The sequence below is a fragment of the Lipotes vexillifer genome, unplaced genomic scaffold, assembly GCF_000442215.2.
Source record: "Lipotes vexillifer unplaced genomic scaffold, Lipotes_vexillifer_v1.1 scaffold788, whole genome shotgun sequence".
Lineage (NCBI taxonomy): Eukaryota > Metazoa > Chordata > Mammalia > Artiodactyla > Lipotidae > Lipotes > Lipotes vexillifer.
Window position 1 is genome coordinate 659,843 of NW_006791862.1, and position 26,798 is coordinate 686,640.

At 39.8% G+C, this 26,798-nt stretch overlaps 1 protein-coding gene across 4 annotated transcripts in view; it reads left to right on the plus strand.

The window, feature by feature from the left end:
• Positions 1 to 26,798, plus strand: part of ACACA (acetyl-CoA carboxylase alpha) — a 284,020-nt gene that overhangs the window by 200,266 nt on the left and 56,956 nt on the right. For all 4 annotated transcript variants that reach the window (XM_007464885.1, XM_007464886.1, XM_007464887.1 and 1 more), the window contains 4 exons: positions 14,573 to 14,842; positions 19,378 to 19,475; positions 23,543 to 23,663; positions 24,236 to 24,346. In XM_007464885.1, coding sequence (XP_007464947.1) covers positions 14,573 to 14,842; positions 19,378 to 19,475; positions 23,543 to 23,663; positions 24,236 to 24,346 — 600 coding nt within the window. The remainder of the gene's footprint in view (positions 1 to 14,572; positions 14,843 to 19,377; positions 19,476 to 23,542; positions 23,664 to 24,235; positions 24,347 to 26,798) is intronic.

Consider the following 26,798-nt stretch of genomic DNA (forward strand, 5'->3'; position numbering starts at 1 on the left):
TCAGCAGGTACACCAGTGGCTGCCAAAAGTAGATGGTTTGGTATTAAGATGGATGCAAGCATTGGACCCGATGGAGAGTATCAGACTTGTAGGAGTTCTTCTAATCTAATAGCAAAGGCGAGAGGCTGGGGAGAAAGGATGCGTAGAATTTTGACGAGAGTAGGTGTATGTATACTCATTAACACACAAAGTTGCAGCAGAGGTTTATGCCACTGTGTGTATGTAGCATCTACTTAGTGAACCCCTCAGCAGCAAAGAAAAGCTTCATTGTGCTAGACTTAAATTCTGATTCATTGAACAGTGGAGTCTTCAGGAGTGGAAGGCACCCTTGTGAACAGGGGACTGAGAGAAAAACGCTTTTAACTAATGTAATTAAAACACAAAATGAGATTTTTGGCCACGTGAAAGCTAGCTGCAGTGCTGTGTGAAACCTCTTGCCATGATCTTTCTGTCCTGCTTTCTCTCTGCTCTCATTCTGTTTGAGCGAATGGAGACTGGGGGAATAGTGAAGTCCCAGAGGGACAGAGCTCTGTTCTTGCTGAAATTACAAGCACAGAGCTGCCTGGGCATGAACATGTAGTGTTTACTCTGCCAGTATGAATACAAATAGTCTTATTATACGGGACTCTGTACCCAAAGACCACACACACACACACACACACACACACACACACACACACACACACAAATTAAAAAATAAAAAAAAATTTTTTTCACACACACACACACACACACACACACACACACACACACACACGAATTAAAAAAAAAAAATTAAAGGTTTTTTTTAACCCTTTTAAGACCCAGCAAACCTTGGCTCAAAGGGATGTCTTAAACAGCAGCATAGGACTAGGGCTGTGAGTAGTAGCGTCAATACAGGGACCACATGTTTTCCTTTGTCCATTGCTTTAATAATAATCTTGAAATCTAGAAATCTAATAGTATTTAAAATTTTCTTTTGCTTTTCGTCAGTTCTTACTTTCTTCTTGTCCTCCTCTTTTCCCTCCTTAGTTGCCTGTTTTCTTTGTTCTCTTTTCCTTTCCTTCAAATGGTTGACTAGGATTGAAGCTGAGTGTCAGCTTGCTGTTTCTGAGTCTTTGAGCTCAGGAGGAGTGAGACTGATTTCTTTTGTGAGCACTTAGTGACTAATGCCCGGCATGGCTGGTGAAGTCAGTCAGTGGCCTTAGCTAGATTACAGGGTCCTGCACAACAGGAATGAGGTTGGGGTATTAGTATCCAACTTGGTTACCAAGAGCTTGAACGTACAATGAAGCATGTCCACTGAGCGACTGACCAATCTAAAGATGGAGTTTCAGCAGTCAGAACTCTGAGGGACAGCTGTGCCTAAGAGATGACGAGGTGTCAGGAGGATGTATTTCCTCGTGCTGAGCCCAGTTTTATCGAGGCAAGTTGACTTTCAGCAATTGCCGTTTAATTTTCTTTGGCTAAAGAGACAAGTTTGTCATGAGCTTGGCACTCTACATATTACCCCAAGAATGATGTGAGGGGAAGGAAAAGAGCTCATGTTGATGAGATTGGGAGCAAATCAGTCCTATCCCAAAGAGAATGGGCATCTAACGGAGCCTTGAGAAATAGTTTTATTAAAAAAAGGAATAAAAGATTGACCTGTTAATGTTCTGAGAGCCGAGGCTCAATGTAAATGCGTCAATGCTACGTAGCCATTAAATCATCATAATGTGGTGTTCTCCAAAGGTGACAGCTCCACCAGGTCATCATGGTGGGTGATATTGCATTACCTTGAAGGATTGGAGTTTCTGGGTTTCAAAGCTAGCACATGGATATAAGGAATACAGGTAAAACAAGAGATTCCTGCAGAGTTGCCCCATGAATTGAGATGCTTCTCCCCGTAATCAAAGACAGAAAGCCTGCACTTATCATACCATCGGCTGTGTGGGTAACCAGTCTTTCTTCCCTATTTTTGTTCCAGGACAGTAAATAGGTAAAAAGGTGATGGGACCAGGACTTGGAACAGTTCAGTTCCATTTAGTTTTAGGTAACTTGTTTGCCATTTGAGGAAGAATATTGGCTGTTTCAGCAGAGATGTGATCTGCATTTTGAACATTGTGGCCGAGTTAAAAGCAGGCAAAAGAGAGCTTTTCTGATGTGACGTTAGCTACTCTCTCCTTTCTATTTTCCTAGTTGTCCCTTCCCCACTGAGAGAGATGTAACTGAAGGAATGCCACCTTATGCGTGATGAAAGGTATAGGAGAACACATTTTTCTCATTGTCAGATTTGAATGGCATTGCATTTAGTATGAATTTAGAGTAGGAATAAAAAAGATGTAGACCAAATCTGTGAACTACGTTCCTTGCAAATAGCTCCAAAGATAAGTTGTCTAGGATTTTTTTTTAATCGTTTCAAGTAAAGATGAAAATTGAGGAAAATGTGATTGCAGCGTAGACTAAACTGATTTCATGCTCCTGTGATGGGCACTGTATGTAAATACACAGCTAGATGAATGTATGCTGTTGAGCCTGGATGTAGAAGAAGCGCGGCTAACCAGCAGTTCTACTTTCACCGCTTCTCAATTTGGGGGGAATTGTTTTCATTTTCCTGCCAGTTCGCTAACCTGTTTTGATCATTTGGTGGAAGCTGTAATTGTAGGTGGGAACACTTTGAGTAACAGTTCACAATCCAATGTAGCTGCTTTTCGCACCAAATCCTGTTATTAAAAGGCTCAGGCTAAGATCAAGCCAATGTCTGTAACCGACTTGACGGAGAACAACTTAACTTTGCCTGGTAGGACAAAGAAAGCACTGGCCTTCTTGAGACTGTGTTCTTATATGTTCTGAAATGTTATTAGCATTCTTTTATTATATTTCCTTTAACTGCTCTGTGAACTAGATGATGAATCTCCAAATTGGGCAATGCTAAAAGATACGATAGACACCTTTTATAGCAAAATTAGTGTGGATAGAAATGAGGAGGACCCTGTTTTCCTTACTGTTTCAGAACATGGGCTTTTTAACAATGTGAATCTATCCATTCCCTCTCACTGCTCCTGTCCTAATGAAAATCTGCGATGAGAAGATGCTGTGTCTAGAAGCAGATATAATAATTAAGTTTAGGATGTGTACTCCAAAAGGGATTGGTAGAGACTGGAATTCTTGCATGGCATTACATTTTTTCCTTAAAATTTTTCTGAGAGTTAAGTATGTTCCAGATTGAATGCAATTTGATGATCACCTCCACACACAGTGCCAGGCTTAAAATTGTAGTGGCTCCAAGACTTCGTTTTTTCAGATGGGCACTAGGTGTCAGGGTTTTTCCTTCTCAGCAGCCTAGCCTTCAGATAAGCCTCTTGAATTGCCCTGTTTGGTGAGGCAAATCCAGCAGTATCCTTCCCTTTTTTTTCAGTTAGTATGGTAGGCTTTGCCTAGTGTTCCCACAACGTGCAATTGCTCTCTTAACCCTTTGGGTGCAGATCTGTTGAATCTTACATCATGATTGCACATTTTTACAGGAAACATTTTTTAGAAAGAGGATGACTGAGGAGGGAAATAAGTAGTAAATTAAAGTTCGAAGGCTAGCTGCCATTATGACTGGTATCTTGGTTTCAGTTCTGCTTTATGTTCTGGGGGGATGAAATGGTGGGGATTAAGAATTCAGTTCTAGAACTGCTCAGCCTTGCCTGTATTTAACTGTCGTCTCATTGTTGGCAAGGTACTGTTGTCCAGTTCCACGAAGGTGTAAATATCTCTTTAACTTTTTTATTATAAAATATTTCAAACTTATAGAAAAATATGGAGTGATATGACAAATATCCCTGCATCTATTGACTAGCTTAAATAAATCTTACCATTTTGACACTGCGTCTCACTTATTTTTGCTATAATCCTTTGAAATCTCTAATTTGAGTATAAAAACAAAAATAAAATTTAGGAGTTGGATAGGGAAAAGAGGTTGGTAAGCTTATGTAAGCCTGAAAGATTGGAAGAAATTAATTAGTAGATCTATTTTGACAGTTCTTAGGCTGGACCTCTTAACCCAAAGGACCTCTTATTTTAGAAAAACCACCATAACCCTCTGTCTTAATTCACTTGGTTGACATTTTCCATACTCTCAAAGGAATTGCTTGGGCTATCCTGGACTTAAATTCTAGCGCAACCCGTGATGCTTTGAAACTGACTGGAGAGAGCGTTTGTGGGCTTGAGTAAGGAAAGGGTTGACCATTTCTCATGCGAACAAAACCCAAATATTTTTCTAGTTTAACGTTAGGCTTTTGCCTATTGTTTTACTCGATTTAACCTCAGAATAGCTCCATGAATGGGAAGCTAATTTAGATGTATTTTACTGTGCTTTTGTTTCATCCTTTTGAAATCAGTTTACCTTTTCATGCTGGGTGTGGAAATTGAGTCCATATCAGTCTTTTAGATGTGTGTTGGAAAAGAGGCATATTTGTATTGTAGCATGCTGAAGGTGAGCTCTGAAATAGACCCAAGAAAAGCAGATCTGAAAAACAGGATCATGGTCTGTGCACTGACTGTTCAAGTTATAAAAAGAGACTAATGGTCCTTGCCACCAATCTGTCCCTGAAGATGGGAGAATGTTTCTAAGTGCTTTGAGATCCTCGGCAGAAAAGTATCACATTCCACTGATTACATATAAACATTCATAATTTGCACTTACCTTATTTTTCATCAAGGACTTTAAAAAACCAATTTTGAATCTTTTTAGCCTAGCAAGATAGGAATTTCAAGTATAGAAAAAGACATATTACGGAATACATGGTAAGATAGTTTTATTTAAAATTATTGTGCACTTTTCTTCTTTTAGCCTCATTCTTAGTGAGTGTGTTTGGCTACAAGTCTTTGTCTGAAATGATCTTCAGGACCAAAGTTGAGTCCCTCATTAGAAAAATATTGAGGCTACTTTTGAAAGCTAGGTCTTGCTGCTGTGGAATTACTTCTAATGAATTCCTAACACTGTTCTTCTGGGATGTATATATTTTTCTTCACATTCCTTCTTAATGTCTGTTATTGGAGCTGGAGAGTTCTCATCGCGTCGATTAGTTGATTTTGACTTATTTCATTAGTAGCAAACCAAGGCCCAATGAGCTTGACTGACCTTGAAAATCCTAATGCATCCCATGGCCAACCAAAGCAGCACTTGCGGAGGGCTCCTCAGTGCCTTTCAAAAGTAAGTCCTTAAAGTTAGCCTTTAAACAAAAGGATGAACTTGCCAGCATTTTCATACATCTTAATTTTTAAGATTTTACAGAAAAAGGGTGTGATATAGTACCCTATGTCAAGAAATTTTACAGCTCCAACCAGAGGCAATAATGAACATCAGGACAGCAACAGATGACACCAGAGGATGAAGTGTAGCGTGGAGCATCAGAGTTCAACATTCGTTTACATGATTAATGGGGGAGGCTTTCTGAACTGTGGTAGGCCAGCTTGGTTAATTTCCCTATCAACCAGTCACTCCGGCGCCCCATTTCTCAAATACCACTGGCTTGTATGTGCTCCATTGCATGTGTTTTTAAAAATTGGTATGTTTATTAAAGCATTGTGTGTACATGTGTAAAATTACTGTGGTTTCAAGCATATAAATAGTACAGGAAGAAATAATTCCCCTGTTTAAAATTATTATTTCTAATCTTCGGTAACATTTTCAAAGAATTACCTCTGGGAAGAAAATTTTTTGCTCTAAAAATGATTTTTCTTATCCTTTTATCGCTTTTTAGAAGGGTTGAGGTAAGTTTGTTCAGCCATTTTTGAATTATCCAAGCATGAAAAAAAAGACTTTTTCAGCTGTTAAGAAAATTGTTTTCAGCTCCTTTATGTGCTCACACAACACTAGGCAACGGAACATGATATCCAGAAGATAATACAACATGGAAAGGCATTGACATTTTTTCAGCATGTTTTTTCTGAATGGCACAAATTAAGTCAAATATTGCATTGCCTTATGGTTTAAAAATACACCTTTTAAGACCTATACAGTATTTTCTAATATTTCATGATGTATTTTTTTCCCACGAGGTTCTAATATAAGTTAAAATTGTAATTATTTTTTGATAGTATCTAATTAAAAGTGAAGTATTCCATCCAACATACAAAAGGAAGGGGGAAAGGTAGCATTTTGTTTTCTGTCTGAAAAGGAGCTCAAGTTCATATTCCTTCTCTCTGGATCTTAGTTTTTTTCATCTTCATGATGCAGATGCTGCCTGGGTCTGTTTCGGCTCTAACGTTCTAGGATTCTTTATATTTCTGCCCCAGAGCTAGTCATCTTCCCAGCATTAGCAGTAGTAGCACAATAGCTACTGGAGGCTTTGCCAGAAACACTCAACTTTTAGACTTTCAGCATGGAAAATAAATAAAGCTTCAACATCTCAACCACCGTCTAACCTGTGTTTAGGTCCCCATAGAAAGATATTATTACCGATGAACTCAAAGTGTGGAGATATAAGAAAGGCAGCTGTGGCAAAGATACTCCCTTTCTACTTCCCACGGCATAGCTAGACTTGAATGCTTCTTACATCCTTGAAAACAAATTCCTGTCCTGTTTTGCCCCTTAGCTTTCCCTTCAGATTTCTTTATTGAGCTTAAATATTGTTGTTTTACTTTGTGGTAGCAGCAGCTTTGGAAAGTGCAGGTGTGTACATGTGTATATGTACACTTGTACCTTCTATTCACACTGAAAGTACAATTAATGTTGATGTCAATTTTGGTGTTAATTTTGGGTCATGATTAGTGTTGACACTTTGTGTCAGACTAATGGCATTTATGGGCGTCATCAGAATAAATGTTAATATTATCATGTTTTTATTATCTGTTATAGTAACATTAAACCGAGGTCCTCCCAGGAGAAAAAACACACATATGAATAGATAGATAATGCCTTTCTGTATCACTGGTGTTACTCAGCGAGAAAATGACATCTCAGGGCAGAATCCTAATCACTGTTTGGAGCATCAGAAATAATGATCACCTCTGATCGGAGGTTGTGAATAATTCATTCGGTTTGATTTTCACGTCCTGTCCAGTGATACTTTTCAAACCAAATGTGTTTCTACAGGAAAATAATGGTCCCACTTCTTATGGAAATACTGTAGCACAAATCATTTTACCCACATAAAAACAGTTAAATAAGACTGTTCTCTTCTGCTTGCCTTCTCCGCCCCATCCCCTCCTCCCTTGCTTGCGCGTGTTTATTCCAGGATCAGACTGTGGCCAAAGAAATATCTTCTTCTTTAGAACTTGTATAAGGAAAACAAATGTTTATTTCTGCTGATCCTTAACTTATTCGCGATAACTTTTGAACCTCTTCCCTTTCTCACTTTAAGGTAATTAGTTTAGGTGGATAATCGTACACCTAAGAAGCCTGCTAATTGGAATGCTCTGTTATCAAAAATAATCTGAAATTAGATATTTTAAAACCTGATTTATGGCTATATTAATGAAGCTATAATTGGCAGTAAGTCCCTAGAACCACTTGGTTAGTCCATGCCTCTCTCGGCAAGACAGTGGTCAGGGAAGAAGTCAGTGGCACTGCCAGGGACCAAAAGCCTGAGTCTGAGACTCGTTAGACCATAAACCCAGCCACTCTGACAAGCCCCTTTCAGGCTACATGTTCTCCCTTTGTTGCTTCCTTAGCCCTTTAGTCGTCCTTAGCCCTTAGTCCTGGAGTGTCATTTTCACTAGGTTTTATTGCATAGAAACGTTGGAGGGAGAGAGAAGCTGAAACAAGAGAGGATTCAGTGATGGAATTTCCTTCGGTTGTTATTTTTAAGTTAACATACAGGGCAGCTTGGCTTAGGTGAAATCAGCGAATGTCATATTCCTAATCACATTGTCACACTTGTGTATGCTTTTATATAGTGATTGCAGAATTTTCAATATAAAACCTCCATCGTGTGTATAATATAGATAGACCCCCCCCCATCCATATAAAGTAACTTGACTGAAAAACGTACGGTGTCCTAATTAAATGGGAGGAAAATATGACTGTCTTCTGAAGTAATGACCCAATCCTCTGAGACAAAGCTATTCTTAGATAGAATATTTTGAACCATTTCTCCTGAATGTTGTGACCCCCTTTTTTTTTTTTCTAAATCTAACAAGGGCAGAGGAAAGCGTTTTTTTTTTTTTTTTTTTTTTTTTTTTTCTTGCGTTATGCGGGCCTCTCACTGTTGTGGCCTCTCCCATTTGCGGAGCACAGGCTCCGGACGCGCAGGCCCAGCGGCCATGGCTCACGGGCCCAGCCGCTCCGCGGCATGTGGGATCTTCCCGAAACGGGGCACGAACCCGCGTCTCCTGCATCGGCAGGCGGACTCTCAAGCACTGCGCCACCAGGGAAGCCCAAGGAAAGCGTTTTTCAAACTAGTTTTCATCATCAGACAAAGTACTTTGCATTCAGAAACCATTTCCAGTATCAAATTCAATTTTGTCAGGTGATTAGTTGAGTTTGGTAGAGGATAATTTAAAAGCACAAAGCTGGCAATGGCCGTGGTGCTTTTGCACTGGAGGACAGCAGTTGCTGTTCTCAAGTTGCAAGCCCTCTTTCAGTGACTGGGTATATGGTGGATTATTGTGTTACATGTCTTTGCAGCTGTTACAGACCTGCATCTGTTGACACCATGTGTTCCTACCCCGGACTGCTGGAAGAAATAGGGGAGCGGGTGAATTGGTATCTTGCCTGCCTATCAGTGCAAATGTCCTTTTATGTACATGTTTGTAAAGCTCTTTAGCCCCCTTCAAGATGAAAGGCTCTGTATAAATATAAGCTTTTGATTTTAGTACATGTTTGGAGTACATGTGGTACAGTCCTAAATATGTATTTAGCTGATAGGCACTGTTCTTGTCTATTGTACAAATATTGACTTTAAAAGTATAAATATGTATTTAACTATCAGACCAGAAAAACACTGAAGCAGCACTTCTAAGGTAGAGATATAAATATTGTATAAACCTATATATACATATGTTTACATTATACCACATCATTGCAGAGCATTTCTTTTTGAAAAAGGAAATGATAGCCCCAACAGACTAAGACAGTTCTTGATATTCTTCTCCCTTTAAGGTGAGTCTTGATTTTAAGTTTTCATATGTTTATTCCTCTCTTTAAATTTTATATAAATGTGATCTGTTGTAGTATAACTAGAACTTAGAGTCAGTTCCTCTAAAACATGAGAAATCTGTTAGGTTGGTGAAATTTTTTTTTTTCTCCTTTAAATTTTTTTTTCATTGTGAAAATGTTCAAATGTGCACTAGAGATAATAATATAAGCTCCCATGTACCTGTTACCCAGTGAAGAAGTATTTGGTAGTTTTTTCTCCCTTTTTTTTTTTTTTTTTTTTTTTTTTTTTTTTTTTTTGCGATACGCAGGCCTCTCACTGTTGTGGCCTCTCCCGTTGCGGAGCACAGGCTCCGGACGCGCAGGCTCAGCGGCCATGGCTCACGGGCCCAGCCGCTCCGCGGCATGTGGGATCTTCCCGGACCGGGGCACGAACCCGTGTCCCCTGCATCGGCAGGCGGACTCTCAACCACTGCGCCACCAGGGAAGCCCCTCCCTTTTTAATTTATAAAAATTTTAAGTTATGAAGACATAAACACATTAAAGAAATTTGGAAAATGGGGAAAAATTTCACAGTCCCATCATCCTAAATAATTATCCCATTTTGCTATATTTCTTTATTTCCCTTCCCCCCAGCCCCCAACAAGCTTTTAGATAGAGATAGTGTGTGTATGCATGTGTGCGTGTATTGTAACACTTACTATAAGATTTAACATGTATTTAGTCTTCACAGCAGACTTAATACAATAGGTTATTGTTACCCCATTTTACTGATGAGGAAACTCAGGCATATAGAGGTTAGTAACTTACCTAACATTATGTGGCTAGAAAACTGAGTGAACCTCTATTCTGTCGGAGTCAGATTACATTAGATTCAGATTTGTAGAATATAGTTTCTGAGTCTGTGCCCTTGACCACCACACCGTTTTGCCTCTCAGAGTTATTATGGTATGCATGCAATTTTGTTATCCTGCTTCTTTAAATTTAGCATTACATCATGGGTATTTTAAAATACTGTTCATAGTCTTCATAGCCACCATTTTTTTTTTTTTTTTTTTTTTTTTTTTTCCTTGCGTTATGCGGGCCTCTCACTGTTGTGGCCTCTCCCATTTGCGGAGCACAGGCTCCGGACGCGCAGGCTCAGTGGCCATGGCTCACGGGCCCAGCCGCTCCGCGGCATGTGGGATCTTCCCGAAACGGGGCACGAACCCGCGTCTCCTGCATCAGCAGGCGGACTCTCAAGCACTGCGCCACCAGGGAAGCCCCATAGCCACCATTTTATAAGGCTGAACAGAACACTAACAATGACCTCACTAGTTAATATATTCCCTCTAAAAAAGTTTTTATCATGACATTTATTTTTTCAGCTTTTTATCTTAAAATAATGTTAGATTTACAGAAAAGTTACAAAAATCATACAGAGTTCCCATTTAACCTCCATTAACCTTCACCCAGCTTCCCCTAACATTAATCCATTATGTAACCATGTTATAATTATAAAAACTAAGAAATTAACATTGGTACAATACCATACTGTTAAATAAAATACAGACTTTGTTTTGGATTTCACCAATTTTTCTACTAATGACCTTTTTCTGTTCCAGGATCCAATCCAGGGTACCACATTGCCTTTAGGTGTCAACGACATTTATGTTTGTGTTATAATTGATGTTCATCTTTCCATATCGTTTCAGCTAAGTGCAATGGCAGTAGTCTGGAACATACTTCCTTAATTTCTCTAGTAAATGAAATTATGTGAATCATACTTTAAAGAATAAATCATTCACCCTCGGTATAGGACAAGTTACTTAAGTCCTCTGTGCCTTGGTTCTCTCATGGCAATAATAACAGCTGTTTTTTTTTTTTTTTTTTTTTTTTTTTTCTGTACGCGGGCCTCTCACTGTTGTGGCCTCTCCCGTTGCGGAGCACAGGCTCCGGACGCGCTCACGGGCCTAGCCGCTCTGCGGCATGTGGGATCTTCCTGGACCGGGGCACGAACCCGTGTCCCCTGCATCAGCAGGCAGACTCTCAACCACTGTGCCACCAGGGAAGCCCTAACAGCTGTTTTTTTAAATTAATCATGATAATAGCTACTATTTGAGGACTTTTATATGCCAGGCTCTGTACTAATTTAATGTGGTGTTCCTCTCAACAGTCCCTCCAGAAAGATATTGTTATCCCCATTGTATAATTGGAAAAATTGAGGTTAAGGTTAAGGTTAAGTGACTTGTCCAAGGCTATACAGCTCATATAAAGCTGAAATTTGAATCAAGACAGGCAGATTTTCCAGCTTAATCTCCTAACTATCATCAGTATTTATTAACATTTATAGTATAGTACAGCATGTTATAAGTGTGCAATTAATGGTAGCTATTATTCATATTATTTTTTTTTAATAAAATATTTTAATGATATTTAGTACTGTTATTCTGTGATCCCTAGAGATAAGTCATGCACGATGTTCTAAGCTCTTGGTGTTGACTATTTTCCAAGTATCATTTAAAAAATGAAATGACTGTGGAACCAGCAAGTATTTATTGCTCCCATATTATGTGTATAAATGTGTGGGAGTCCTGCTATGCACTGGAATAGATGATATGATGGTTCAAGCTGGCAAGCCAAAAGCTCTCCTAGGCCATATGTGATTAATTATCAAGTGAATTCTCTACATGAAGGTCTTAGTAGGCCATCAGAAGAAAGGAGTCACTTTAGACTAGGGGAAGCTTTTCTGAGGAAATGGAATTTGCATGAACCTTTATGGAACGGGTGAGATTTGGATAGGTTGAGAGGAGAGACAAAGGCAAACTTTGTATGTTAAAGTTAATATAATAGATTACTGCTTCTAATAGTTTTTCATCAATCCCATAGGTAATATTTTCTTAATTTTGTATGTGGGGACATTGAAGCGCGATAAAGTTAAGTGAATTTCCCAAGGTCACACAGTTAATAAGTGGTAGGGCTTAGATGTGGATCCAAGTTTGTTTGACTCCCAAGCCCATGTTCACCATTATGTATCCCGTCATTTGATTAGCAGTAAAATCTAATTTTTAATATAAATTGAGCAACAGATTCTTCCTTAGAGATTTATCCATTGTGCTTATTCAAAACTTAATCTCTTCCAATGAGGAATCTCACTGTACCAAGACTCACACAACACTCTCCATTCTGTACTGGTACTTTTTAAGTGGGGAGGCGGACAATTGATAAGGGACACATTTCAGAAAGACATTAAGAGTAGTGTGTTCTTGGTGCTGCTGTGTTGACACCTAATTAGAAGTCAAGGGACTTCCCTGGTGACACAGTGGTTAAGGATCCGCCTGCCAATGCAGGGACATGGGTTCGAGCCCTGGTCCGGGAAGATCCCACATGCCGCGGAGCAACTAAGCCCATGCACCACAACTACTGAGTCTGCACTCTAGAGCCCGCGAGCCACAACTACTGAAGCCCATGCGCCTAGAGCCCGTGCTCCACAACAAGAGAAGCCACCGCAATGAGAAGCCCGCTTACCACAAGAGTAGCCCCTGCTCGCTGCAACTAGAGAAAGCCTGCGCACAGCAACGAAGACTGAACGCAGACAAAAATAAATTCATTAATTAATTTTTTAAAAAGCACTACTAATAATTACAAGTCAATATTGCCAGCGTAATGACCTGGCCAATTGCTGAACTGACTGCCCAAGTGACACAGTTAAAGAGTCCCCAGGTAATAGCAAAAGATAAGAGTGTTATTTGCTTGCCCAGTGCCACATAGACACAGTGTTTGCATTCGCATGCAAATGCTAAGGTAGATTCTTCTGGGCTTGTATCTAAGCTACTCTGGCCTAGGTGGCTAAAGTTAATATGTCATAAAATTTGGTGTACAGCCCAATCTTCCTAACTACAAATGCATTTAGAGGAAATAGCTTCTCCTTCCTGAAAAACAAAAGAGATGTTGGATTAGAGGGCCACGTGAGAAGGCAGTTAAAATATTTTTTCCCACATGGGCATCATACTGATCAGCTTCTTAAAAACTATGACCAAAATTATCCTGATATTTGGAGTTTCTCTGTGCTGTTTTTTGGATGATCTGTTTCTTCTTCCTTTTCTCTGTCTTTAATGAGCAGATAGAGTAATACTGCCTTACCTCAGAAGGTGATTGGATTTTTTTTCTACGTATTATATCGATTTTGATTTGTATTTGACCAGTGGTATATATTAAATAGCTTATATTTATCTGTAGGTGTTTCATATATATATTTCTTAATGCTGAGAATCACAAATAGCTGTGTGGAAAGCTTCAACCAGCCTGATTACAGTGGATGTGCAATTGGATTGAGAAATGTGTACTCAGAGCTTATGATCACTGGCCCGGTTGAGTCTGGGTGATGCATGTGGCTTTCCAGGGATGCTGCTATTTACATCTGTTCATGGCCCTTCTTGATGGCTGGCTCCGCAATGAGGTGATATGCAGCAGCCCAGGGATGAGGGACCAAGGCTGCAGATGTGGCTGGGCTCCATTAGGCAGGACCAGGAATGCTCGTCTGGTAGGCTTTGTGTTTGGGGGCGAGTGGTGGTGGTGGGAAGCGGGGGAGACAGAAAGAAACAGGAAAAAAAAAAAAAAAGAATGGAAAGCATTACTTATCTAGGTATAGGGAAACAGACAGGCAGACATGAAAAACTGCAGCCCTGAACTGGGGAATGAGTGAGTAGAAAAGAAAGGGCACTAGCGAACAAACAAGTAGAAGGAATGACTAGTTCTCATATAGAAGGGGATTAAAAGAGGAGAGGGCTGTGAGGGTTTGGGAAGAGACATGTCACCCCTGCCTATTAAGTCAGTATCATTTCTTTGTGTGGCTGGTCAGATGCTACTGAACAGCGAGCAGAGATTTATATATATCATAGTGCCGCAAGAGGTTGGTTACTTGGCATCCTTTGGTTTTCTAGTGTTGGGAGAAATCAGCAAGAGATGGTCACAAGGATGCAATGTTGAGCTACAGCAAATTCTTGCAGAAATGGAAGATACCTGAAGCAAGCCTGTAAAGAATGTTGCTATTATTCCTGTCAAATATTAGAGGACAATAAAAGGACCCAGGGTTGTAAAAGTTGTATAGTCCATGAGAGGTAGTCCTCTTTCTGTTCTCCTGTGTGTTAAAGATTTCTTGGAAAGAATCTCACGAACGATATCTTAGTAGATAGGGTAGTAAGGTAGGGCATCCCGGATTTAATTCCCAGTGCCCCAGTATTCTTCCACACATAGCCTGAGTGCATTTAGACTTTGGTTTTTCCATCTTCTTTGAACAGACCCAAAGAAGAAATTGAGACAACTGTGAAATACATATACAGTAAACCGGCTATTCTCAACATAATCTTAGAGGAGTATGCTAGAATATTTGTTCTAGTTTCCCGCAGGGAGCTGGGCTCTTTAGCAATGCATATCTTTACCTGAAGGTTGTGTCTACGTGCAGTCTGATATCTTCAAGTAACCTGAAAAATAATTCTGCATGTAAGAAGCTTGTATTTATTTGTTTGTTTGTTTATGCCTTTGCAGATTGGCATGGTAGCTTGGAAAATGACCCTTAAAAGTCCAGAATATCCAGAAGGCCGAGATATCATTGTTATTGGCAATGATATCACATACCGAATTGGGTCCTTTGGACCCCAGGAGGATTTGCTGTTTCTCAGAGCTTCTGAGCTTGCCAGGGCAGAGGGCATCCCACGCATCTATGTAGCAGCCAACAGTGGAGCAAGAATTGGACTGGCAGAGGAAATTCGTCATATGTTTCACGTAGCCTGGGTAGATCCTGAGGATCCTTACAAGGTACAGACTAAGAAAAGATAATACTTCAAGTTACTGTATGGATGCGCGCGCACACGTGTGTGTGTGTGTACGTGTGTAGAGAGAGGTAGAGGTTTTTTTTGTTTTTATACATTTATTTATTTATTTATTTTTGGCTGCATTGGGTCTTTGTTGCTGCGCGCGGGCTTTCTCTGGTTGTGGCGAGCAGGGGCTACTCTTCGTTGTGCTGCGTGGGCTTCTCATTGTGGTGGCTTGTTGCAGAGCACAGGTTCTAGGCGCACGGACTTCTGTAGTTGTGGCGCGTGGGCTCAGTAGTTGTGGCTCACGGGCTTAGTTGCTCCGTGGCATGAGGGGTCTTCCCGGACCAGGGCTCGAACCCATGTCCCCTGCGTTGACAGGTGGATTCTTAACCAGTGTGCCACCAGGGAAGCCCAAAATATATACCTTTAAATTATTCTACTTTGGCTTCCAAGACTTATGGTCAGTCATCAGCAAAATCTCTCATATCCTCAGCTTCTTCTCTGATTGTTCTCTAATCTTGCTCTACTTGAACCCTGCCTGTCCTCTGAAGACTCTTCTTCCCCTGTAGCCCTCTTAAATGGTGACTGGTTTCTCTTTCCCCTGTACCACTGAGCCTGGAGGAAAATAGCTTCTTGCTAGTGCCTCACTGCTACTTCCAGACCCTTTCCCCTCCCTTCTCTCTGAAAACCCCTGTCTTTGAATCTCATGTCATCAGACTGTGCCGCACCATCACTTCTCCTTATTATAGTGTTCCCTACCCTTTGGCCACTCCCTCTTCTTTGCATCTTTTAGTTGCTGGCACATTGTCACTCTCTCCAGTACTACTAGTCCTGTTATCATTCTTGACGATTGCTATATATACATAGATGATTCATCCCATCATCTAGCCTCTTGGATCCTGGACTTCCTCTCCCCCAGTGGTCCTATCCTACATCCCAGATCAGCCTCTCATTCCCCATAATGTCAACTTCAAGCATCCCTTCCTTTGCCATTTCTCCGTCCTGTCTTTCCAGCTCACTCTCTTTAGTACCCCAAGTCCAATAATCCTTTGCACTCACCAAGACCTACAACTATTGATCCTGCCACCTTTCTTCTGCTCTTCACTCCCTCCTTACATACTCATTTTATTCCTATCCAGCCTTAAATCCAAAGTCTACCATAGGCTAATCATCGTAATCACTACCTTTCCCATGCCTTCAATTTCTTTGCTTTTTCTCTTCATTCCGCTTACTCCGTGTCTGTACAGAAACCTTGCTTAAATCCAACTCTCTCCATCTACTCCTTTTCCCTCACCTGCATAGCTGAACACTGATTGGAGAAAAATACACAGTGCTGTTGACTGGTCTTACTTTAAATTCAAGCTTACCAACCTCCTGATTGACAGTTTGACATCTCTCTCCTCAAACCTCCAACACCCTCTTCCTTCATCCTCACTCTTAGCTGATGATATTGCTTCCCAATTCACTGAGAAAATGGAAGCAATTAGAAGACAGCCTCCACGAGCTCCTATATATCTGCATCTGTGCTCTTATTCTCCGCCTTCTCTCCTGTACTTTGATGAACGGTCCCTGCTTCATCTAAGGCCAATCCCGCTATGCTTGACCCTTTTCCTTCTTGCCAGCTTAAGGATGTAGATCAAAACTTCTCCGCCTTCTTTCTTACATCATCACTTTTCCCCTCTCTATTAAATATACTCCTTTTTTTAGCACACAGACACTTACCCCTCCAGTCACTAACCCTACCCCAGTTTTTCCTTCCCTTTACAACAAGACTTCTTAAAAGAGTTTCTCTTCTTGCTGTTCCCAGATACTCTTCTCCCTCCCATCCCCTCTGGAACCCATGTCAGTTCCCCTTGCACCCTCACCATTCCATCAGAGCTGCTTTTGTCAAGGTCGCCATTGATTCCATATTGTTAAACTCTGAATCTCACCTATTTGACGTTTCAGCAGTTATTCCATGTGGTTGGTTACTCCGTCATCCTTGAAATACTTTCTTCTCTTGGTTTCCAGGAACCTACAGTCTCCTTTTTACCCCACCCCAGCCACTCTTTCTCAGTTTCCTTTGCTGCCTTTTACATCTTTAAATGTAAGAGTGTCAGGGGATGATGGAAATATTCTATATTTTGATTGTGGTGGCGATTACACACAAGTGTATACATTTGTCAGAACTCATCAAACTGCAGCACTTAAAACTGATGGATTTTATTGCACGTAAATTATGCTTCAGTAAAATTCATTTTAAAAGTATATGGGAATTGTTGGTGACCTCTAATAAATACAGTATTTCTTTTGGGGGTGATGGAAATATCCTGGAATTAGATAGCAGTGGTGGTTACACAGCATCTGAATATACTAAAAACTACTGAACTGGACACTTTAAAATGGCCAGTTTTATGTTATGTGAATTTTATCTCAATTTTTTTTAATTATAAAAAAAAAATGTGAATGGAGACACATGTCAGTGCCACAGAGGCTGTGGCAGGACCAAGAAGTCTAGGACTCCCCAGCCTCAACCCCACAGGGCCCAGTGCCCTCTCACCTGGTGCTGTGGCAGGATAGCTTGTATGGAGGTAAGAAGGAAAACAAAAAGGTGTTTTAGGGCTTGGTCCCTGGACCTTTCCTCTTTTCTATATTCACCTTCCCTTGGTGATCCAGTCTTAAAGCTTTAAATTCCATCTATAAACTGATAAACTTCCAAATTTATATCCTGCCCCTGAACTTCAGATTCATGTATCCAAACTCAACATCTGTACCTGCACATCTGCCTAAACGTAGCTTCTAATCTTCTTCCTTAAATCTGTTCTTCCCACAATATTCTCTGTCTCAATAAATGATACCTCTATTCCTCATTTAAGTAAAAGACCTTGGAGTTATCCTTGACCTCTCTTTCTCATATCCCACTTCCTCTCTGTCAATAACTCATGTGTACATCCTGACCTTCAAAATATATCCAGAATCCAACCATCTCTGAGCACTTCCAGTGCTACACAGTAGTCCAAGTCCCTGCCACCTCTTACTGCATTTATTGCATCGTTTCCTAATTGACATTCCTGCTGCTGGCCTTGCCCCTACCCCTACCCAAAGTCTACTCTCAACAGAAAGTAGAATGATCCAGTTAAAGGTAAATCAGATCACAACTCAAAACTTTCCTCTGATTAAAACCCTTTAAAGGCTTCCCAGCCCACTCAAGTGAGGGCCAGAAACCATATAGTTACCTGCAAGGCCCTCCCTAGATTGGCCTTCCAGTACCACTCCGTCCTTGTTCTCTTGCTGCTCCCACCTGATTCCACACTGTGGCTCTACCAGCCTTTTCACTGTTTCTTGAGCCTGCTGGACACACTCAGCAGCTTCACACTTGTGGTTCCTTCTGCCTGAATGCTTTTCCCCCAAATATCCTCATGTCTCATTTCCTCAGCTCTTCAGGTCTTGGCTCAAATGACATTTTCAATAAAGCCTTCCCTGGCTATTCTTCTAAAAGTTCAACTCTGCCAACTCTCCTGTCTCCTTCCTCTATTTTATTTTTTCCTTAAACATTATTCCCATTAACACTGTATGCTTAACTTATTTATTTTGTGTATTTTCTGACTCTCCTACTAGAAGATGAGTTGTACAAGGCCAGGAATTTTTGCCTGTTTTGTTCCTTTCTGTTTCTTCTGTGTCTTAAACAGTATCTTGCACATAATAGGCACTCCGTAAATATGTGCTGACAGACATACTACTGACACTCAGTGCTACAGGGCATTCTTGTCATAAGTCAGGCAAAATCAGTGGCAAATTCAAATTCATGTCTCTGGCATGTTGTGCTCCCTGTGGGACAAATTCAGTTAAATTGTGGACATAATTTCTCATAGTATTTTAAAAGTTTTTCTCTGCTTCCTTTTTTTTTTTTTTTTCTCGAGTGACTGATTCAGTTAAGGTGAACACACATATTAAATAACTAGTTTCTATGTGAGTGTGTATATGAATGTATAAAAATAAGTCAGTTATGAAGTGTTAGTATAATTTTTTAATGTACATAGGGATTAGAATTTGTTTATTTAGAAAAGCAAAAGGTATGAGCTCAGTGATTACTGATCATTAGCACTGCATAGACTTCTGATTTTAAGATTGAATATCCTAGTTTTGTGATGCTCTCAATTATCCTTGACCCATCTATATGTTGATGGTACTATGGATTTGAGAAAATGAAGAATAGTAATTCATATAATTCTTGAATTTTGTGTTGATATCTTTAATAGAGGTGTCACTAAAGGTTAGAGAACGACCCTTGAACCTTGATGAAAAGGAAATGAGTGGAATATACCTGGAGTTGTAGCTACAAGATATCTTGTTTCAAGGACACAGTCAGTGACTGCAGAAATAGGCACTTCCATCTTTCAGAGAACTGTCTATGGTAGTATTCTATGAGACAGTAACTCTGAGACACGATTTGGAGATTTAAAGCCAGCTTTGGAACAAGCTGCATTATGCATGCCTTGCTGGGTCTTCTGTGGTGATGGCAAATAATAAGTTGAAAACTATTTGTGTTTCCCACAGGGATACAAATATTTATATCTGACCCCTCAAGATTATAAGAGAGTCAGTGCTCTCAACTCTGTCCATTGCGAACACGTGGAGGATGAAGGAGAATCCAGGTAGGTATTATGTATCAGAATAATTTGGCTGTGGATTAAAGAAAGGAGAATATGATCATTTTTTTCTCACTGTCCTGCTGATCATGACCTTGAAGAGCAGTGAAGATTGCTTGTTGAGTAATCTAGAAGCCTTAGGTTTGTATCTCAGCTGTACCACTTACTAGCTGAAAGACCTTATTATTGATTAAGGTTTTTAAACTGTATTTATAATAGTTATTCATTTTGAAAAGTTGGAACATATAAACAATTATGAAGAAAAACTAAAAATCAGCTACAGTCCTACCAAGAGATCACAGTTATTAATGTATATTATATTCTTTCTGTCATATATATATATATATATATATATATAAAACCTTTTTTCGTACATAATTGGGATCATAATAGAAAAGGGCTTTTGTAATTTGTTCTTTTTACTAAATATTATTTAGGGAGAAGTTTTATATATTCTTACAGTATTATTTGAGAATATGATATTTAATGGCTTCATATAAATCATTATAATGAATATATCATATTTGAACATACAGACTATCCCAGTTTTTACTGCTATATCCCTGGGCTGGTCATTCTTTTATGAAAACTTTGAAGAATATCTCTGGCTATTCCCTTTGGGTTAATCTCTAAAAGTGAAATTACTGGTCAAAAAGTATATCCATTTTTTAAAAGATTTTTTTGGATAATTTCAAATTGTCCTCCCAAGAGCTGCACTCCCACCAGCAGTATATGGTAGTGCTTGTTTCCCCTCTTTAATTTTTTCTCCACCCTTGCCAACACTGTTTACTGTAAATTAATAAAATAGGATAAAAACAGCAATTGTTATTTTAACTGGTATTTTTGATCTCCAGTGAAGTTGAACATTTTTATAATCTATCTGCAAGTATTTTCCAGAATGTTAATAAGTTGCTCCAATACCATTTATTGAATAATTCATACTTTCCTCACTTTTATAATAATCTTAACTCAATTACCAGGCTTTATATTCTGTTTTTTGTTCTATTCTTGGACTAACGCCACACTATTTTAACTACTTTAATGGGCCAGAGTTCCTCACATTCTTAATTTTTCCCCAAGTTTTATTAGCTATTTTTATCTTTTTACAGATAGGCTCATATTTTTTTCTAATTCCCCAAAAATGATTTTGATTCAAATTGCATTAGGTTTATAAATCAATTTAGGAAGATCTGAGAGCTTCATAATGTTAATTCTTCCCAACAAGAAAATGGTATGTTTTTCCAGTTATTTAAGTGTATTTTTTAAAGTTTTATAGTTTTCTTTATATAGATTATGCCAGAAATTCCCACTCTTTCTTTTTTCACAGCACCTCTACTATCTCTGTAATTTTTTCATAACACCTTTAGGCAAAAAGATATGCCTAATATTTCTGATTATTAAGGAAGCCGACCCAGACAGCTTCATAAGTATTTGTGCCACAAACAACGTGGGTTTGAACTGTGCGGGTCCACTTCTGTGTGGACATTTTCAACAGAAAATACAACAGTACTACACCATCTGTGGTTGGTTGAATCTACAGATGTGCATCCATGGATATGGAGGAACCATATATATGAGGGCCAACTATAAGTTACACTCGGATTTTCAACTGCTGAGGGTCGATGCCCCTAACGCTGGCATTGTTCAAGGGTCAACTGTATAATACACATAACTGAAAAAATTTTATTCTATTCTTAAATAATTACAATTACTTACTAATGGGATATTTGCATCCATAGGACATTGCAAACCGTGGAATCAGCTTGGACATAGCCACCCTCACGTTTTGTTCTGCACTGATTTTTGTGCAGAACTTTTTTTTTCCCCACAGAAACTGAAAACCCAGCTTTGCAAAGATAGGACATTGTCAAAAGGAATGTAGCAGTACCTCATGCTAAACCATGAACTACTTAAAACTAGTAGTTCACACGGCATCCAACAGATATCACATATCATAGTGTTTCTCTCAAAAATCTGAAATATTCTTCAGTGCACCTGACAGTTCACTGTGGCATCCATCCCAGGATGTCTTGGTCTACAGTATAGGTACGGTGGGATTTTGCCAGTTTTTAAATATCCCTATATGTTTTGCATTTTTCTTGCTACTCTGAATGGGATTCCCACCCCACCCCCGCCATTATGTTTTTCAACCCTGTATTACTGGTATCTCAGAAAGCTATTGATTTTGTATATTGCTTTTGTTAAAGCAAGTCAGTTTTCTTCTCTGAGCTTTAGTTTCCTCATCTGTATGATGAAGATCAAGTTATCCAATATATGTAAAGCCCTTAGCACAGAACTCAGCACATAGTAAGCAATCAAAAATCCTGGGTATCATTACCTATGATAATGGAGATGATATTCCCTATCACACTGGACTGTTGTGAGGATCAAAAATGATATACATGAACATGTTTTGTTAATTATATTACACTACACAAAGGTTTTTATTATAAGTAACATTAAAATTTGGTACTACTTTTTTTTTTTTTTGGCCATGCCATGGAGCACGAGGGGATCTTATTTCCCCCAACAGGGATTGAACCCGTGCCCCCTACAGTGGAAACGTGGCGCCTTAACCACTGGACCACCAGGGAAATCCCTGGTACTACTTTAAAGAATGATACTCTTAAAGGTAGAAGGCTCAGATCACAGAGCAGAAAACGGGAAATTTTAAATCTTTTTCATATAATACAAGGGGAGAAGATGCCACTTAACAAATCACAAATACCTGTGAAGCAGTATGCACTCCTGAGGAGGGAAAAGATCTGCTTTGCAAAGAAGGCTGACTGGGCCCATGAGTATTTGTGACTATATGACATGTGGACCTTATTAAAAGAACACATTCCCCCCCACCACCACCACCAAATTAATGTGGCTCATTAACCCCTTAAGGGAGATTAGCTTTACCTGTAACGTAACTGTACTAGAGTCTAGATACAGAGCAAAAGGAAGAATTGGGGAATTATTGTGAGAAGGGATTGTTGGGAATCTGGGAAGCAGAAACGCAAAGCCACAGACAAACAGCAAGGGCAAAGAAAAGGAATTGATGGAAGGCTGGAAGTAAGGGAACAGAAATATGGGAGCAAAAAAATAAATAGTTTAAGAGCCACTATGGGATATTTATTTATTATTTCAATTTCTAAAACTGTGCCCAGTGCCAAGCCTTAAGGGTACACATGGAACAATAAATAATATATGCCCATCTCTACTTCCAACTTTGTATTTTTCCTCTCTTTTATTAGTTGCATTCCCCATCTCCCATTTCCCATTATCAGCTATCACTCCTAATCCCCTGCCGAGAAGACAGGTGGGTGGCTCCCTCTGGATCCACAGGATGCTTTCTGTACAACTTGTCCAGCATTTCACTTCTACACACATTCCCCCTGCCCCTCCAGAGGACTATGCCAGGAACTCTCGTGTATACACTTGATACTTACAAAGGAGCAGGGATAGAGTGCACTATGTTGACCTTCCCCTTCATCCTTGTCTTGGAAAGAGAGAGGATTTTTGACTTGAGAAACTGGGCTGAGTGTTCTCACTGTGCCTCTGGTTTTTTTTTTTTTATTCCTATGTAACATTTATCTAAAATTGTTGATTTAATGGCTGTTGCTTATTAGAGAGAGATACACATTGACCCTGCTTTTAAGAAACTTGTCCTAGAAAGTAAGAGAGGGTGTATAACATCGGAGTGCCATCTATGTGTCAAACCCTCTCCTTGCTGCTTTAACTTTCATGTCAACCCGTAGAAGTGGATACTATAAATCCCATTTTACACAAGTTCCTATTATCCCTAGAGTCACACTGCTGTATGTGTCAGAGCAGGGATTTAAACCTGTCTACTTAGTTCCTGATTTTGCTCTTTCTGCTATACCATATTGCTTCCAGACAAAATAGGCACCAAGCTAAGAAGGAAAGATATATGAATGAAGAGTATAGAAAAAAAATTACAGAGCCCTGGTATTAAATATAAGCTTTCAGTATGCTTTTAGCAGCCTATTAATGGTGGTTATTCTTTTAATGGATTGTTGTTAACGTGTTTAACCTGTATAATTTGGCATGGCTGTATCCACTAGGTACAAGATAACCGATATTATTGGGAAGGAAGAGGGACTTGGAGCAGAGAACCTTCGAGGTTCTGGAATGATTGCTGGAGAATCCTCGTTGGCCTATGATGAGATCATCACCATTAGCCTGGTAAATCTTGCCAGAGCGTGAGATTTTTGAAGAGCTGACTAGGATTTGTTTTTGCTCCCATCCCCGCTACTTAGTCCCAAATGGGAGCATTTCTTAAAAACTGTATATCTACAATTTGATTTTAATTGTGCACGAAAGTAGCAAGGCAGTTTAATGTAAATAATTGAATTTCCCAGCTAAACCTAGCACCTCATGTTAGCCTTTAGTTTAACTTCTTGTTTCTCTAAATATTCTACCAGAGTATTAACAGCTGAAATTTCTTCTCCTCTTACTGTTTTCCTTGTTCATACCTCTAGTGTAGATGCCAAACATCTGTGAAATAAACAAAAGTGTAAGAGAAGTAAAGGGCGTATGATCCTTTAACTGTCTGTTACTTGAATCATTGAATGAATTCTGTACCTTCTTTGCTTTAACCAGGAAATTGTGTTTTTGTATTGTTATTAATCAAACAGATTTCCTAAAAAAGCAGTATCTTTTTTCTGTTAATGTGGATTTTACATATCTGTGCCTTAGTTATTATAGCTAGGGAGGGAACATAAATATGTGACATGTCGAATTTATTCTTTTTTAAGGTTACATGCCGGGCCATTGGGATTGGGGCTTACCTTGTCCGACTGGGACAGAGAACCATCCAGGTTGAAAATTCTCACTTAATTCTGACAGGAGCTGGGGCCCTCAACAAAGTAAGTTTCTAGGGTTTGGGAGAAGTATGTGAAGCTTTTGGAGGATTATTGTGAATTCCTAATTCTAGATCCTGATTGGGGGAAGGCTTCCTCAGTCTATCTCCTCCCCTCTCCCTCCATCTTCCTTGCCTATTCATTCATTCATTCAAGAAAATGAGTGTTTTGAGTACCTACTATGTACCAGGCCCTATTCCAAGCCCTGCTATGTAATAAACAAACCATATAAAACTCCTGCTGTGAGGAGTTTACATTCTGATGTCCTTCTAGAAAGGCAGAATTAATTGAATGCTTCTGTTCTGCCCTCCCTCCCTTTTTCTCATCTGTGAGCGAGGGATGTGAGATCTATTCCCAGACATGGAGCTACCTCTGAAACATCCCCTGAATATGTTGAGGGTATAAAGTTTTAATGTTTTGAGAAATTTGTGAAAGCACCTCTGAAAAGGAGCACATATGATGGTCCCTTGTACGTAAGGAAGTACTTGGTAATTATTGAGTAGAAGGATGGATGGATGCACGGATGGATTGTTGAGAAAGAGTATGACATGGAGATTTATTTTCCCTTCAAAAGAAATGCTTGTGCCTTTTTTTTTTTTTAAAGAAGATACAACTTTTTTTTTTAAAATTAATTAATTTATTTATTTTTGGCTTCGTTGGGTCTTCGTTTCTGTGCGAGGGCTTTCTCCAGTTGCGGCGAACGGGGGCCACTCTTCATCGTGGTGCGCGGGCCTCTCACTGTCGCGGCCTCTCCCGTTGCGGAGCACAGACTCCAGACGCGCAGGCTCAGTAGTTGTGGCTCACGGGCCTAGTTGCTCCGCGGCATGTGGGATCTTCCCAGACCAGGGCTCGAACCCGTGTCCCCTACATTGGCAGGTGGATTCTTAACCACTGCGCCACCAGGGAAGCCCTGCTTGTGTCTTTTCAATCCAAGCTCGTAGTGGCTTTTCCAGAGGGAGAAAAAAAATGGATAGTGAGGTCACAGCTTGCAAGAGTGAAAACTATCTAAGAATACCTGAATATACAAAGGGCAGTATAGTTCTTTTTTTTTTTTTTTTGATTAATTAATTAATTTAGGCTACGTTGGGTCTTCGTTGCTACGAGCGGGCTTTCTCTAGTTGCAGTGGGCAGGGGCTACTCTTCATTGCGGTGCACAGCCTTCTCATTGCGGTGGCTTCTCTCGTTGCAGAGCACGGGCTCTAGGCATGCAGACTTCAGTAGTTGTGGCTCACAGGCTTAGTTGCCCCGCGACATGTGGCATCTTCCCGGACCAGGGCTCGAACCCGTGTCCCCTGCATTGGCAGGCGGATTCTTAACCACTGCACCCAGGAAGTTCCCGACAGTATAGTTCTGACTTCTTTGCAGGCATAGGAAAATTATTTTCTCTCCAGAGCCAGGAATATGTAATTGTCTGAGGCTGGCTGGCTGGCTGGCTGGCTGACCTCGTACAACTCGAATAACCCCTCAACTCCTCAGCTTTCTTTATCTGTCAAAGGGGGATGATAATTTCTACCTCTAAATGATGCTGTGGACATCAAATGAGAAAACATAGGTAAAAGCAGCTAGTAGTTGGCACAAAGTGTTGGCTCACATTACAGTTTCAGTTTCCTTTTCCTCTCCCTTACACGGTTTGGTGATTGTGCTTGCGGAGCTATATGCATACTAAGTTGTTTACTAGACTCACGCGAACTGTTTATGAAGCCTTGGCTTTCAAGTGGAAGGATGGGAATTAAGTGTCCTATCCTATCATTCCCATTTAGAATAAGTTGACACTGCCATCAGTCCAATTAGCTTTTGGGGATGTCAGAAATGAGAATGGTGTGATGTGATAAGTTTGCTCTCTGCATTCGTATGAACTTCATGTCCTTCTCTGGGCTTGCCTTTCTCTCCAAGGAAAGGCAGAGCAGTGCTAACAACGGCAAACTTGGATGTCCTGCTCTCTTTTTGGAGAGTAGCCTGGAAATAAAGACTGTGAACTGCCTCTACTGAGGGAGATTATTGCTGCGGGAGAAACTTACTTTATTTTTAAGTTGTTCTTCTGGATACCTTCTTAGGATGAGATATTGATGAATGCTGAAGAGAATTGTAGATACCATTATCTGTGAGGATAGAATTTAAAGAAGACACCTGCGTTTCCTTAATGTTCCCGTACCTGAACAAAGAGCTGATTTCTGAAAAGTATCTTGTTACATTGAGTTTTTAATTTTCTCCCTGATATCCAAAGAATATTCTGAAAAGCAAAGGTGGTGGTGTTGTGTTGTTGTCGCTGCTGCTGGGGTTTTTATTTGTTTGTTTGTTTTTTCTTAAAAACTTGCTAGTTGAATTTCAATCCTGCCACAAAGAAAGCATTAGGGATTTTTTTCTTAAAACCCGGTTGAATTGTTGTGGTCAAATTCATTATATTCATCTTCCTCCTAGCCTGCAGGGCTCCTTGTTAAAGAAGTCTAGTTGTAGGGAA